The sequence below is a fragment of the Cervus elaphus genome, chromosome 7 (genome assembly GCF_910594005.1).
Source record: "Cervus elaphus chromosome 7, mCerEla1.1, whole genome shotgun sequence".
NCBI lineage: Eukaryota > Metazoa > Chordata > Mammalia > Artiodactyla > Cervidae > Cervus > Cervus elaphus.
In genome coordinates, this window is record NC_057821.1 from 8771705 (window position 1) to 8786609 (window position 14905).

The window sequence follows — 14905 nt, forward strand, 5'->3', positions numbered from 1 at the left end:
GTCTCCGCGCTAGTTCCGGCCCCCTCGTCTAGTTGGAAACGGAGGAGGCGGTCTTCTCCCGCGTGTTAGCCAGTCTCGCCCGGCATCCCCTCAAATAACCTCCACGTCCGCGCATGCGCGCCAGGGCTGGCCCACGCCCCCCATCTCCGCTGCCCGGAGTGCGGCCATATTGGTAAAGGTGCTTGGATCGAGGTAGAACGCCACTCCCAAGTTCTCGCGGGAGTTAGGGGCGGGACTGCCACGTCCGAGCAAACCGGGAAAGGAGAGGATCCCGGAGCCGGTGAGAATTCCCTGCTTTTCTCTACTGTCTTTTCCAGGCCTTTTTCCTCACCTTGCGGGTCATAGAGACGAGAGCCCAGAGAGTCCATAAAGTGGAGGATCGAAGCCTAGAGCGGAGTCCTGGGGGCCCTGTATCAGGGAAGGGGTTCGGGATAAAGAGCTTGAGTCTCAGGAACAATGTGGGTGGGGACAGAACGGAATGGGGGAGCGGCCCATAGAAGTGGACGGTGGGCGCGGACAGAGTAAAGCGGACCCCGCATGGGTTTAGAGGTGAGGGCCAAGTGGAGTCACTGTCTCTGTCCCTCTGGTCAGCGTGATGGCCAGAGGCCTGGGGGCCCCCCGCTGGGTGGCCGTGGGACTGCTGACCTGGGCGGCCTTGGGGCTGCTAGTGGCCGGACACGGGGGTCATGGAGACCTGTACGAAGACCTGCACGAGGACTTCCACGGCCACAGTCACAGGCACTCACATGAGGATTTCCACCACGGACACAGCCATGCCCATGGCCACGGCCACACTCATGAGAGCATCTGGCATGGGCATACCCACGGTCACGACCACGGACATTCACACGAGGATTTGCACCATGGCCATAGTCACGGCCACTCCCATGAGAGCCTCTCCCACCGAGGACACGGACATGACCATGAGCACAGCCATGGAGGCTATGGGGAGTCTGGGGCTCCAGGCGTCAAACAGGACCTGGACACTGTCACCCTCTGGGCCTATGTGAGTCCCCTGGGGATGGGGCAGAGGAAGGCTGATGCTGTATTGTTGGGAAACCCCACATCTCTTAACCCCTGACTCTCCCTCGCCAGGCACTGGGGGCCACGGTGCTGATCTCTGCAGCTCCGTTTTTCGTCCTCTTTCTTATCCCCGTGGAGTCAAACTCCCCTCGCCACCGCTCTCTGCTCCAGATCTTGCTGAGTTTTGCTTCTGGTGGGCTTCTGGGAGATGCTTTCCTGCACCTCATCCCTCATGCTTTGGGTAAGTGATCTCTAGCTTCTGCCTCAAATCTTAATGAATTTTAATCTTTGGGCAAGACTGTTCTTTCCTCTATGTGACCCCTGACCTTCCAGTATTCCTGCAAATACACACCCCCTTGCTTGGTTTCCTCATCTGGCCTTTTCTCCCTCTTCTTCCAGAACCTCATTCTCACCATCCTCCAGAGCAGCCAGGACATGGACATTCCCACAGTGGTGAGGAAGGGGCAGGTGGAGACACGGGTTGGGGTGCTGGAGAAGGTCTGTCTCTCCTGTTTTTCTTCTATGCTTGGGGAGGAAGAGTCCGGAATCCACATCTCTCTTAATGTCTCAATGCATCCATTCCCAGGCCAGGGCCCCATTCTCTCTGTGGGACTGTGGGTCCTCAGTGGAATTGTTGCCTTTCTTGTGGTGGAGAAATTTGTGAGACATGTAAAAGGAGGACATGGACACAGTCACGGACATGGACATGCTCATGGTCACACACATGGAAGTCATGGACATGGAAGACAGGGTGAGCCCAGGAACAATTTTTCTGAAAGCCACATTGCCTACCTTTGGATCTCCTCCTTTTAAGGTTCTGAAGTGGGAGGAGACTGCCCTTGTGAGGATATATTGGCAGATCTTTGTTCCCCACTTAGCCCCATTCCTTTCTTCATGTGCAGAGCATGCGTCGAGGGGGAAACCGAGCTCAGAGGAAGGAGAAAAGGAGGCCGGGGTGCCGAGGATGCGGAGAGTGGGGAGTGCAGAGCCCCAAGACGGGCCAGGGAGGCCTCGGAATGCTGAAGAGGAGAAAGCAGGGTCAGGTGAGAGCCAGGGCTCCATACGCTTGGGCAAGAGACATAGTTGTGAATGGCTTGAAATAGCACTGTGGGTGATGGCAGGTGTCTGGGAAATACGGGGGCTCTATATGAAAGGGTCTCTCGGGGAGATGTGATAATGGCTGAGTGTGGCTGGGACTAGGGGTGATGAATGCCTCTAACCGGTGAATCTTCCTTTTCTCCTGTAAAAGACCTACATGTATCAGGGTACCTGAACTTGGCTGCAGACCTGGCACACAACTTCACGGATGGTCTAGCCATTGGTGCTTCATTCCGAGGGGGCCGGGGGCTGGGGGTCCTGACCACAATGACTGTTCTGCTCCATGAGGTGCCCCATGAAGTTGGAGACTTTGCCATCTTGGTCCAGTCTGGCTGCAGCAAAAAGCAGGTTGGTGATGGTGTACACCAAACATGGTTGCCTCGAGCCCTTTACCCTCTGCTCACCTAGCCCCAACCCAGACTGCCACTCATGAGTTCCAAACAAACCTTACTACAGGCATACTTTGTTTTATTGTGTTTCTGTATTGCACTTAGCAGATACTGCATTTTTTATAAATTTGTAGCAACCCTTTGTTGAGCAAGACTTTTGATATCCTTCTTCCAACAGTGTTTGTTTACTTTGCATCTGTGTCACAGTTTGGTAGGTCTTGCAACATTTCAAGCATTTTCATTATTGTTTGTTAGTTAATCTGTGATCTTTGATGTTACTATAGCAAAAAGATTCCAGCTTGCTGAAGGCTTAGGTGATGGTTAGCCTTTTTTAATTGGTAGAGTATTTTTTAATTAAGCTCTGACATTGTAGGTATAATGCTACTGCACACTCACAGGATAGTGTAAATATAACTTATATGCACTGGGAAACGAAAAAATTCATGTGACTTGCTTTATTGTGATGGTCTGGGACTGAACTCACAGTATCTCTGAGGCATGCCTGTATTGACCACAGTGGATCCTCTAGTAGTGAAACGGAAGAAGTTCTGTTTGTTCTGCAGTTCAGTAGTTCTTGAACTGTAATCCAGAAACCATCTAAATAGTATGCAAACTATTTCACACTATTTCACACCGTGCCCCCGACCCTGACCTGTTGAGTCAGAAGGTCTGTGGAAAGGAACTCTTAGTTTTAAGATCTTTCAGAAAGTGTCTATTCTAGCCCCCTCTCTTTTTGCTTTACTCTTTAGTTTCCAAGGACATGCACCCTGTTCATGTACACTTAGACCATTCCAGCCATGTCTAAACTACTGATAACCTTCAGATGTTGATGAGTGCCTCTCTCTCTTTTCTGCCCACCAGGCGATGCGTCTGCAACTGCTGACGGCAGTAGGGGCACTGGCAGGCACAGCCTGTGCCCTTCTAACTGAAGGAGGGGCAGTGGGCAGTGAAATTGCAGGTGGCGCAGGTCCTGGCTGGATTCTGCCATTCACTGCTGGTGGCTTTATCTATGTAGCAACGGTGTCGGTGTTGCCTGAGCTGTTGAGGGAGGCATCACCATTGCAGTCACTTCTGGAGGTGCTGGGGCTGCTGGGGGGAGTTGTCATGATGGTGTTGATTGCCCACCTCGAGTGAGAGATGGGGTAAAGCAGCCCCAAACCTCTAGCCTCTAAGCCCTCCAGGTCAGGAGTCTGTGGAGGCTGGGGGTCCTGGCCTGGGACATCTGCCAAAGGAGAGAGTTGTATCCTAGGGAAATGGTGACTTTGGCTTGAGGGCTGTCAAGATCTAGCAGTCATACAGGGGCTGCAGAGGTGAGGATGACGCCCAGAGGGACCATGTTGTTGGGTTTGGGGACTAGAGCCATGCAGAAGGCTGAAAGAGAGGAGTCATGGCAGCCTACCCTGCGTCCCCCACCCCACCTGTTCACAGAGGACCAAGCCGCCACACACAAGCTTCTCCAGGGCCCACCTCCCTCTCTCCCGCATGTTGGTGGAGGCTCCAGGAAAGACCAGAGCCCTCGACAAAGGGAGCAGCATAAGTCGGGGATAAACGTCAATCGTGTGACCTGATTTGGGAGTGATTGGGGGGGGGGGGGGGAGCGGGGACCGCTAGTTGCTAATCTCCTGGCCTGATTTTTTTGTTTGTTTCTATTCTTTTATATCACTTTGAATAGAGGAGGGGTGGGGACCGGAAATAAAACCCTCGGACCTTTCGTTCCACGCGCAGTCTTTGTCTTTTTCGGGGGGTTGGGGACCCCCTTCGGCCGGCTCCCCAGGCCCCCCAGGAGCGGCGCCTGGCCACGCCCCCGCGGCTGGAGGCCGCCCCCGCCCGTGGATGCCGGCGGGGCTTCGATTGGCTCGGCTCCGCGCTAGCCGCGCCCCCTCTGCGCTCGGAGTGGCCCAGTGTGGGGCCCCGCCCGGCCGCCGGCCGTCATGGCGTCTCCGCTCCGACTGCGCTCCGCGCTGGCCCTGGTCACAGGTTGGGGGCTCCTCTCCCGGGCGGGTTGTGGTGCCACAGTGACGTCCGGGGCGCGCTGTCGGGCCGCTAAGTCGCCCTGATCTCCGGCCCGGGTCTTACTACCCCTGTGCCCCGCTGACCTCTGACCCCGCGCCCGCTTGTCCTGTCCCGTCCCAGGTGCGGGCGGCGGCATCGGCCGCGCCGTCAGCGTGCGCCTCGCCGCCGAGGGGGCCGCGGTAGCCGCTTGCGACCTGGACGGGGCAGCGGCGCGGGAGACGGTGCAGCTGCTGGGAGGGCCGGGGAGCAAGGAGGGGGCGCCCCGCGGAGCCCACGCCGCCTTCCAGGCTGATGTGTCCGCGGCAGGGGCCGCCAGGCGCCTGCTGGAGCAAGTGCAGGTGAAAGCCAGACGCCCTCGCCCCTTTGAAACCCTATAACGTTGCCTCCACGGCCCTCGGCTCTACACGGTTTCTCGTTGTGTAACCACCCCCCCCCCCGCCCCCCACAGGCCTGCTTTTCTCGCCCGCCGTCTGTCGTTGTGTCCTGTGCGGGCATCACCAGGGATGAATTTCTACTTCACATGTCTGAGGACAACTGGGACAGAGTCATAGCTGTCAACCTCAAGGTGGTGACCTCTGAACCCGTGACTTCTGGGTCCTCTAGCCTGGGGAGAGAGTTGGAGGACCGTCACCCCAGCTGATCCTTCCTGCCTTGTGACTTTCCCCCTCCACCCTCAGGGCATCTTTCTAGTCACTCAGGCTGCAGCCCAAGCCCTGGTGTCCAGCGGCTGTCCTGGCTCCATCATCAACATCAGCAGCATCATAGGCAAGGTCAGGCTGAGCTTGGGAGGAGGTGAGCCAGTCAAGTGGGCACAGAGAGGAGAGCCCCTCCTTGTGACCCCGGACTCATCCCACATCTCCCACTCACCCATAGGTGGGGAACATGGGACAGACAAACTATGCAGCATCCAAGGCTGGAGTGATTGGGCTGACCCAGTCTGCAGCCCGGGAACTTGGACGGTTGGTCAGACAGCTGGGGGCATGTGAAAAATCAGGAGGAAGGGGTCAGTGTTCAGTCCTCTCTGGAGTCAGCAGACACTCTCCTTTCCACAGACACAGGATCCGCTGTAACAGCGTCCTCCCAGGGTTCATTAGAACACCCATGACCCAGAAAGTGCCACAGAAAGTGCTGGACAAGGTAGGAGACTGTGGGTGGAGGGCAGAATCATTCAGAGACCAGCCTCTCTGGGCTTCAGAGAGGATGCTGGGCCCACTGCAAGGCAAACAGCAGATATTCAACAACTGCACAAGGAATGAAGACCCAAAAAATAAGTCACAGAGTTTTTCCTACAAAAAACCCACAAAAGAAACTTTTACTCTCATGTGAGTGTTTCCTTACAGGTGACTGGAATGATCCCAATGGCACATATGGGGAACCCTGAGGGTGAGCACTGAATGCAGGGGGGCTGAATGAAAAGACCCCCAAGTATGTGGTATCTGAGGGGGTCTCACCAGGATTGGTAGTAGGGGAGGGGAGGGAGGATTCTGGTGGGAGGTGACGGGCTACTTTGGGTCTGTGAGAGTGAGGATTCTGCCCTCTCCCCTCCACTCCCATAGATGTGGCAGATGTCGTCGCATTCTTGGCATCTGAAGACAGTGGATACATCACAGGGGCATCAGTGGAAGTCACTGGTATGAGGCCATCATGGGGAGGAAGAGGGCAGAGAAGTCGAACCCAGACGACAGGAGAAAGCTAATGAGGGGAGTCTGGAGCCACTGAGGGAAGGGCAGGAGTTCCCATAGGCCAGGGACAGAAGTGGGCGCCTCCCCTGCAGCCCATTTGTCTCCACCTACACATCTGTCCAAATGTTTCTGCCCCTCCCAGGAGGTCTTTTCATGTAACTGCCTCAAGGACCCTGGACTCTGCTCACTCCCCCACTGCTCTGCTGGCCTCCTGCTGATGAGGACTCGGAGTTCCCAGGCTACAAAAGGGGTGGCTGTGTATGGCTCAGGAATGCTCAATATGGGAGGCAGGGGTGCTTGTGACCCTAATAAATTCCAAAACCTCTTCCCTGCCACCTCCGGTTCTTCTTGTGTCCAAGTCCTCAGACCCTTCCCCACCTCCCCCTCCTTTCCCTTTTGCGAAGGATTGTTCCCTTTCACTGCCTGGTCTCCCAGGGCAACCCCCGCCGCCGGGTGTGAGAGGCGAGAGTGTGTCACTGTGTGTGCGTGACACTCTGGGTCTTTTGGAGGGAGGGGTCTCTGCCCCACCCCCTGCCACTGATTCTGTAGCCCTAGTCCCTTCCCCCCAATTCCTTGGGTCCTCACAGTCCCCAAGGGTGATTTGTTCACAGTCCCATCCTGGTGTCCAGTCTAGCCTTGAGAGGGGGTCTTGGAACAGGTGGCCCTCCCCCACCCCTCTCCTTTCTCTGAGTCCCCCCTCCCCTTTCTCTCCACCTTACAATAGCTGCAGCCGGCCAGGGGTCGGATGGGGGGATTAGGGGAGGGGGCCAGGATTAGGGGAGTGGGCCAGCCGATGAAAGGGGCTGGAGGAGAGCAGAAGGAAGGGAGGGGGCTGGGAGGAGGAGGAGGAAGGGGAGGGGGTCCGCGCTAATCGACTCTGGAGCCCACATAAGGACTGGCCACGGACTGAAGGAGAGGACAGGGAAGTAGGGGGGAACCGGGGGAGGGGGTGAGGGGACCCACTGCTGTCTTGCCCCAGAGACAGGCCACCCCCTGGCAGTTGTAGCCCAAGTCCTGGAACCCCAGTTCAGGCTGGAGGAGACAGGATGCCCATCACGACCTCTCCACAACCCCCCCCCCCCCCGCCCCCCGTACCCCTCTCATCCCCTGCCCTCAATGGGGATCGGTCTGCCCCTTCCTCTTCTCTTCGTTCCCCGACCCTTCCTTTACTGGGAAGTCCTGGAGGAGGCGTATGCCCGCTTCCCGCTCCGGGCATTCGGCCCCTGGCGGGCCCCCGGCCCCCGCCACGACACGCGCACACCCGGTGCCCGAGAGGGGCCCCACCTCGTGCGGGTGCGTGTCCCTGCTTCCGCGTGGTGCCTCCATCCCCCCGTACCTCCCGGGCGCCTCCCTCCCCCGCCCCGGGCCGCGGCTCCTGATTGTCCAAACGCAATTCTCGAGTCTCTAGCTCTGGCTGAGAGTTGAGTCTGGACGTCCCGAGCCGTCGCCCCCAAACCTCGAGGGGAGAGCGGGTCGGAGGGTGTAGGGAGAGCCAAGGCGGAGGGCGGCGCAGGTCCCCCGGGTGGAGAGGGGACCCGGGGCACGTCGGGACTCGGCTCTGTTCACGGGGCCGGAGGACGGCAGCGGCAGAGACTCCTCTGCGGCTTTCCCCCCTCCGCCCCGGAATCCCGGGCTGGGACTGCGGAGAAGCCGCGCGGGGGAACCGGGCACGCGGGCCCCCAGAGCCGCCGGGGGGAGGCGGCCCCTCTCCCCACGCCCGCCGTCCCCTCCCCGGGGGCCGGCGACACCGGGCCCCGCCCTGCGGAGCGGAGGCCCCAACGGGGGCTGCGGGGAGGGGACGGCGCCGGCAGGGGGACGGGAGCGCGGCCCCCGCGCGGCGCGGGCCACGGGGGCGGGGAACCGGCGTCCACGGCGCTGCCACCGGCGCGCGCCTCCGGGTGACGTCCCCGCCGCCGGGGGGGGGGGGGCGCACAGGCGGGCGGAAGTGACGCAGGGCCGAGCGCCCGGGCCATGGCGGTGGCGGCGGCGGGGGACCGGCGTCCACGGCGCTGCCACCCGCGCGCGCCTCCGGGTGACGTCCCCGCCGCCGGGGGGGGCGCGGGCGGGCGGAAGTGACGCAGGGCCCAGCGCCCGGGCCATGGCGGTGGCGGCGGCGGCGGCGCGAGTTGCTGTCTGAGCGGCGGCTGGGGACCGGACGGCCTCGGCCGGGTAGCCCGGCCCCGGGAGCGGCGCTGCGGCGGCTGGGGCGCCGACGGCGGGACCCGGGTGAGGGGCCGCGCGGAGGCGCGGTGCGGGAGCCCCGGAGGGCGGGGTCTGCGCGAGGGCCGGGCCCCCTGACACCCTTCCCCCACCCCCCAGCCCACCTCTCCGGCGCGGCGGCGGGGCAGCCCTGGTGCGGTCACCATGACGACGCCGGCGAACGCCCAGAACGCCAGCAAAACGTGGGAACTGAGCCTGTATGAGCTCCACCGGACCCCGCAGGTGACAGGGGTTCTCCGACTGCAACTTTACTGCCTTCCACTTAGACCGCTCCATCCGCAGACCCCCTTCTCACAGCCTGTTTTCCACTTTTGGCCCTTTTCTGCCCAGCTTCACACTCCCTGGCCCTGCTTTGGAATCACCTTTCACATTTAGCTCGTTTAATCCTCAAAACTGGCGTGCCAGAGAGGTAGAGCCAAGTATTATTGTCTTCGTTTGAAAGATAGTAAACAGGCTGAAATGAACTTCCCTGGTCTTCAGTTATGCATCATAAGCCAGTGCATTTAAGACTCCCCTTGGGAGTTTATTAAAAATGGGATTCCGGGCCGGATCTCATCACACACACACACACACACACACAGAGACACACACACACTCACTAACAGTAATGGGATGGGACCCCAGACTCTGCGTTTTTAGCATGCACCATAGGGGATTCTGATATAGGCAGTACCAGGACTCCACTGGAAGAAATTCTGTTGACTAAGTCTTCCCTTGAAGGAAAATCTGTGCTATGCCCATCTCCAGGTCTATTGCCAAACCTCAGATCCTCCTATTTCAAAGCACCTACTCTTAGGATTTCTCTCTTCCTCAAGTGGCCAAATGGGGTACCCAGATTCTGCCATCTCACTGTATTTCTCAAGACTCCAGTTTCATGGACCACTTGTCCCTAAAATCCCTTTTACCTCTTTCCACCACCACCTTTCCACTCATTGCCGTCTCCAGGAAGCCATCATGGATGGCACGGAGATTGCGGTTTCCCCCCGGTCACTGCACTCAGAGCTCATGTGCCCCATCTGCCTGGACATGCTGAAGAACACGATGACAACCAAGGAGTGCCTCCACCGGTTCTGCTCTGACTGCATCGTCACAGCCCTGCGGAGCGGGTAACAGGAGGGACGGGTCTGAGGTGGGGGCAGGGGGAGAGAGCCGGGCCCTCCATCCCCAGTGACTGAAGGCTCAAGGCCTCCTTTCTCCCACCCCAGGAATAAGGAGTGCCCTACCTGCCGAAAGAAGCTGGTATCCAAGCGGTCTCTGCGGCCAGACCCCAACTTCGATGCTCTGATCTCTAAAATCTACCCCAGCCGGGAGGAGTACGAGGCCCACCAAGACCGGGTGCTGATCCGCCTCAGCCGCCTGCACAACCAGCAGGCGCTGAGCTCCAGCATCGAGGAGGGGCTGCGCATGCAGGCCATGCACAGGTTCGGGGGCCACAGGGGGGTGGGTGCGCGGCGATGGGACGGAGCCACGGGTCAGGTGCCTGGGGGTCTCTGCTTCTAGGCCTCAGCATCGTGAGCACCGACCATCATCTAACTGTCGTGCCTGGAGGTCGTGGATGTGAACCATAGCTTTTCAGTTAGCAACTAGCACTACTATTATTTTTTTCTTAATACTTATTTATTTGGCTGCACCGGGTCTTAGTTATAGCATGTGGCATCTAGTTCCCTGACTAGGGATCAGCCCAGGCTCCCTGCAGTGGGAGTGCAGAGCCTTAGCTGCTGGACCACCAGAGAAGTCCCTGGCACTGTTGTTATTAATGAAATACCTCACCTTCTAACTTTCTTTTTTTTTTTTTTTAACCTTCTAACTTTCTAGAAGTTAAAGCAGTAGAGTGATTTTTTAGCATAAGCTTTGGGTTCACACTGCCGGGAGTTAAATCACCTCCTAGGGCAGCATCGCTCAGTCTTTATTTTTTTCATCACTTAGTCTTTAATGTGTATCTGAATTACCTGAGAGTTTTGTTTAAAATGTAAATTCTGATTTGGTAGGTCAGGAGTTGGGCCTAGATTCTGTGTTTCTCCAAGCCTGTGCTACTGGGTCTTGGACCACACTTTGAGAGGCAAAGGGACTATGATCTCAGACTAATTATTTAACCTCTCTAAACCTCAGTTTCGTCAGCCATAAACAAAATGGTATAATTACCTGTGTCTGTAGGATTTGTATAATTTGAGGCAATCAGCGCAAACACTTAGCAACGTGCTTGGCACATAGTTAGTATGGAATAAATATTAGGAATCATCGTTAAGATTTCCCTTGTTTCTTAATTCTCTGAAGTTTAAGTCTAAAGTCCTTATCCTTGGTGCTTTCTAATCTCGACCACTTGCTCCCACAGGGCCCAGCGTGTGAGGCGGCCGATGCCTGGGTCAGATCAGACCACAACGATGAGTGGGGGTGAAGGAGAGCCCGGGGAGGGAGAGGGGGATGGAGAGGACGTGAGCTCAGACTCGGCCCCGGACTCTGCCCCAGGCCCTGCTCCCAAGCGACCCCGCGGAGGGGGCGCAGGGGGGAGCAGTGTAGGGACAGTGGGGGGTGGCGCTGGTGGGGTGGGTGGGGGCGCCGGCTCTGAAGACTCTGGTGACCGGGGAGGAACCCTGGGAGGGGGGACCCTGGGCCCCCCAAGCCCTCCCGGGGCCCCCAGCCCCCCAGAGCCAGGTGGAGAAATCGAGCTCGTGTTCCGGCCGCACCCCCTGCTCGTGGAGAAGGGAGAATACTGCCAGACTAGGTGAGAGTCTCGACTTCCCCAGACCACTGAGAGGCCACGGCTCATGGTCTCCGTCACAAGGGGGCCTCGCCCAGACCCAGAGTCCGCAGCCCAGAGGCCCTGCGCGCGTCTCCACTGGCGGCGTCCGTGCCCTCAGCCTGGCCCCTCTCCTGCCCCAGGTACGTGAAGACCACTGGGAACGCCACAGTGGACCACCTCTCTAAGTACTTGGCCCTGCGCATTGCTCTCGAGCGGAGGCAGCAGCAAGAGGCGGGGGAGCCGGGAGGGCCTGGAGGGGGCACCTCTGAGGCCACCGCGGGACCTGACGGGGGCGGTGGGGAGGGTGGGGGTGCCGGCGGAGCCGACGGCCCTGAGGAGCCGGCCTTGCCCAGTCTGGAGGGCGTCAGCGAAAAGCAGTACACCATCTACATCGCGCCCGGGGGCGGGGCGTTCACGGTGAGCGCCCCTCAGGGCCGCGGAGGGGGTGGGGGGGGGGCGGGGCGCACAGCCGCAGACCCCGACCTCCTCACCCATCCGCCCTCCTCTGCATCTCTGTCTCCTTTCTGTGTCCGTCCTTCTTCCCCATCGCCCGTGTCCTCGCTTTGCCCCGTTTATTGTTTCTTTGTCTTCCCTCTCCCTTCGGTCACTTTTCCTCTCATCTTACCATCTTTACCATCTTTTCCACCTCACTTTTCTCCCTCTCCTCCCCCTTCCGCCACCTCTGTAGACACTGAATGGCTCACTGACCCTGGAGCTGGTGAATGAGAAGTTCTGGAAGGTGTCCCGACCACTGGAGCTCTGCTATGCCCCCACCAAGGATCCAAAGTGACCCCACAGGGGGCGGCCAGAGAATGGGGGCCATTGGGTGTCCTTGAGTCCTGGACCACCCCCTGCCTGGCTTCTTTGTCCCCCAGAGCCCCCCAGCCTGACCAGCCAGCAAGAGGACACAAACAAGGACAAGTGGCTTTTATACAAAGTATCTATATCAGATTCTTCTATATTGTACAGAGTGGGGCTTGGCCCCCGTCTACTGCCTTTTCTATTGCCCTCAACCTCCCGTCCACATGAGATGCTGGGGAGAGTGAAAAGCCCTCCCCTCCGTGCCCTCCTACCAACAACAAAAAATTTGCTTTTTTTCCTCTTTGAAACCTGCGGTTCTGTGTCTCTTTATCAGGGGTGTAGTAGAAGGAGAGGGAAACAAAGATCGGGGAGAGAATCTCAGAAATCATGTAGACTCAGTCTTGGAAATGGGGAGGAGATGTCAAAGGCTATTCATGGTGTGTAGGTCCCATTTTCCTGAATCTTCAAATCAGCAAATAGGTAGGAAAATAGGAATGATCTGTGAAGCTGGAAGAGTGGAGAGGTGTGAAGTCAGTTCCCAAGCTTGCCCCTGTGACCTGAACGCCCAGGCTGGGATCAGGGGTGTTGGTACCACCACAGGGAAAGTAGCTTGAAGAAGGTGTGTCTAGACATGCAGGGCCTTGATGTTTGGAAGGGGGGATGATTCCTTGACCGAGCCAGAGGAGCTGGTTCCTAAAGCTGGAGAGAAAAGGCCCAGAGGTGGGGAGGGCTGCGACCCCTCCTCCCCACCCCACAGCCTCCTACAGACAATAGGGCCGGTACCACAGTCCCCGGGAGCTAACTAGCCAGTACCTGCCAAGCCGCGCGGCCCAGCGGAGGAAAGGGCCCCAAGATTGTAGTTCCACGCCGTCCTGGAGGCAGCTGAGAGCAGAGGGCTGGGGGTGTTCAGTGAAGCCCTAGCTGCCCGCCCACCTCGAGAGCGGGGCTGCAGAGGGGTCCCTCTCCAGAAGGGGCCAAAGCTGCCCCCTGCCTCCCTTCGGCCTCTCTGCCCCCTCACACTTACTGTTTCCGTTGCCCTTTGCGCCCCCAAACTCCTGCGGCTGGCTCAGCCTCGGCCCTCCTAGCGGAGGGGTCTGACCTGCCGACCCGAAGGGCACCCCACTGCACGCTTAGCATTTCTCGATGGCGCCCTCTCGAGCCCACCACCTTCTGTGCGGCGGACACGGGGAGTCCTCTGCAGCCCTGGTGACCGGGTGCCCACCCCTGAAACCGCTCACCCTGCAGAAACGGACAACACCCACTTCTCCCTCCCGGGCCTTTCCTGAAGCCTGCGTCCTGGCTCCCTTTCTCTCCTACTTCAGGCATCCTGGGGGGAGACGCCCCCGGGATGTGAGGGCGAGGGGAAGGTAAGCATCTCTCCCTGGTTTCAAAGGAAAGAAACCGATAGGGAGGAGTCGAGGGAGAACCGAGGTGGGAGCTGAAGAATCCGGAAGGAAGCCGGCTTCTTTTTGGTTCCAGGGGCTGCCTGGAGCGACCCCCTCCCGCCCCCCACCCCCACCCCAGCCAGCCTGGCAGCCTTCTCCCCACCCTCTGGCTTCACCCCGGAGCCCCCGTGAGCTGCCCCGGCCCTTCCCTCCTCCGGCCCCAGGCCGCACCGCCCCACCCTCGCTCTCTGCCTCTCCCGCTCCCCTCCCCGCCCTGCTGCCCTCCTCCGCCCCGAGGCGCTCAGCTTCACAGGCCTGCCTTCTCTGTGATGGCTCCGTGTGAGTGACGGGCAGAGCTGTCGCCCCAGGGACATCTTCCTTGCCCACAACAAAGAAAAAGTGACTCCCGGCCCTGACCCGACGCCCTTCTTCCCCAGTGCGGGCGAAGGGGGTGCAGGAGGCGCCAGCTCCGTCCCTCCCACCCCCTGGGTGAGTGCCCCGCGTCCTTCCGCCTCTGCCAGTTTGGCCCGCACCTGTGGGCGAGGTCAGTGAGAGACACAAGCTGTACAAAGGGAGCGTGACTGTTCTGTTGGAGGACAAGATGCAGAGGAAAGGAGGCGAATGACAGTGTGGTGCAGATCTCTGACGGCTGCTTCCCAACCACGCAACCTTGCTTCAGAGAGGGCCTTGTGAGGTGGGACCCACATGTGTACAAGGAGGACTCTCCTTGTCCCGTCTGATGTGCACAGGTGTGTGGGGGGGGCGGGGTACAGAACCCCGCGGTAGATCGCTCTGGTCCTTAGAGGACGAATGACAAGCGGTCCTGCCGGAGGGGTCCCAGACGGTGCGGATGATGAAGACGAGCTGGAGACCACAGGGTGGTTACGGAGAGCTTCACCGAGGAGGTGCCTCCAAGGAGGGGCGCTGGGGACAGGAGGAGCGAGGGGAGCCTCTTTCTCCCCTCCTCGTCCTCTCATTTTATCGCTTCCAGGCTTCTTGGTTCCCAGACCATAGCAGGTTATGTGACTACGTGCAGAAGCTGAGCCCCCGAGCCCAGGGTTACAGGAGACCCCTGCCCAGCTGAGGCCTAACCCTGAGGCCTCTGTTGTTGCCTGGCTGTCCCCCAAACCATGGCAAACTCCTCACAGGAACCCTGGGCTCCTCGGGGAGAAGGCAGGAGTCACGGAGGCCCTCGGCCACCCATTCGGCAGGGGGAGGGGCTCAGCCTGCCTGTACCACCTCTGTCCCTCTGCCCCACCCCCGCTCCACGCCGGCTGCTCTCACCTTCGCCCCCCTCCCCCACAGCGCTGCCAGCGCTGCCTCGCGCCTGTGAGCGAGCGGCCGGTTCCCCGCCCCCGGTGTGGGGGTCCACCTGCCCCCCACAGGGGACAGGCCCTGCGCTCCGGCCTCCACAGCTGTGGCTTCGCTCCAAACACCCTTCTGCCTCAACGACCATGCACGCCCGGTGGGAATGACAGAGGAGGGCAGCCCTGGGGACAGAACCCCCCCCAGTCAGAGTGGCTGCCCGCTGTGCCAGGCATAACGGAGCACGGG

At 59.5% G+C, this 14905-nt stretch overlaps 3 protein-coding genes across 4 annotated transcripts; all 3 read left to right on the forward strand.

Annotated features, from left to right (window-relative positions):
* The first annotated feature begins 46 nt into the window (after window positions 1-46).
* On the forward strand, window positions 47-4221 carry SLC39A7 (solute carrier family 39 member 7). Its single transcript, XM_043907126.1, has 8 exons — window positions 47-280; window positions 592-1006; window positions 1096-1264; window positions 1423-1476; window positions 1610-1774; window positions 1926-2066; window positions 2273-2469; window positions 3372-4221. The coding sequence occupies exons 2-8, from the start codon at window positions 596-598 to the stop codon at window positions 3642-3644; spliced, it is 1410 nt and encodes a 469-aa protein (XP_043763061.1). The 5' UTR covers window positions 47-280; window positions 592-595; the 3' UTR covers window positions 3645-4221.
* Window positions 4222-4387: 166 nt separating this feature from the next.
* On the forward strand, window positions 4388-6540 carry HSD17B8 (hydroxysteroid 17-beta dehydrogenase 8). Of its 2 annotated transcripts, XM_043907129.1 has the most exons (9): window positions 4388-4487; window positions 4644-4861; window positions 4972-5088; window positions 5201-5293; window positions 5397-5482; window positions 5576-5660; window positions 5864-5906; window positions 6080-6154; window positions 6348-6540. In XM_043907129.1, exons 1-9 carry the CDS (start codon window positions 4442-4444, stop codon window positions 6362-6364), a joined length of 780 nt encoding a protein of 259 aa, XP_043763064.1. In that variant the 5' UTR covers window positions 4388-4441; the 3' UTR covers window positions 6365-6540. The 2 variants fall into 2 exon arrangements, with proteins under 2 accessions (XP_043763064.1, XP_043763063.1); XM_043907128.1 differs by having other exon boundaries at window positions 5397-5660.
* Window positions 6541-8189: 1649 nt separating this feature from the next.
* On the forward strand, window positions 8190-12274 carry RING1 (ring finger protein 1). The gene is made up of 7 exons (XM_043907127.1): window positions 8190-8431; window positions 8525-8647; window positions 9371-9531; window positions 9631-9846; window positions 10758-11147; window positions 11306-11582; window positions 11854-12274. Exons 2-7 carry the CDS (start codon window positions 8570-8572, stop codon window positions 11953-11955), a joined length of 1224 nt encoding a protein of 407 aa, XP_043763062.1. The 5' UTR covers window positions 8190-8431; window positions 8525-8569; the 3' UTR covers window positions 11956-12274.
* The last annotated feature ends 2631 nt before the right edge of the window (window positions 12275-14905 follow it).

Bases quoted from the DNA above. Each gene is read 5' to 3' on its own strand.
- SLC39A7 (XM_043907126.1), top strand. From the start codon at position 596: ATGGCCAGAGGCCTGGGGGCCCCCCGCTGGGTGGCCGTGGGACTGCTG. The intron at 1,007-1,095 runs GTGAGTCCCCTG...CTCCCTCGCCAG, and splicing joins CTGTCACCCTCTGGGCCTAT to GCACTGGGGGCCACGGTGCT. The intron at 2,067-2,272 runs GTGAGAGCCAGG...CTCCTGTAAAAG, and splicing joins AGAGGAGAAAGCAGGGTCAG to ACCTACATGTATCAGGGTAC.
- HSD17B8 (XM_043907128.1), top strand. From the start codon at position 4,442: ATGGCGTCTCCGCTCCGACTGCGCTCCGCGCTGGCCCTGGTCACAG. The intron at 4,862-4,971 runs GTGAAAGCCAGA...CGCCCCCCACAG, and splicing joins GCCTGCTGGAGCAAGTGCAG to GCCTGCTTTTCTCGCCCGCC. The intron at 5,907-6,079 runs GTGAGCACTGAA...CCACTCCCATAG, and splicing joins ACATATGGGGAACCCTGAGG to ATGTGGCAGATGTCGTCGCA.
- RING1 (XM_043907127.1), top strand. From the start codon at position 8,570: ATGACGACGCCGGCGAACGCCCAGAACGCCAGCAAAACGTGGGAACTG. The intron at 8,648-9,370 runs GTGACAGGGGTT...TGCCGTCTCCAG, and splicing joins AGCTCCACCGGACCCCGCAG to GAAGCCATCATGGATGGCAC. The intron at 11,148-11,305 runs GTGAGAGTCTCG...CTCCTGCCCCAG, and splicing joins GGAGAATACTGCCAGACTAG to GTACGTGAAGACCACTGGGA.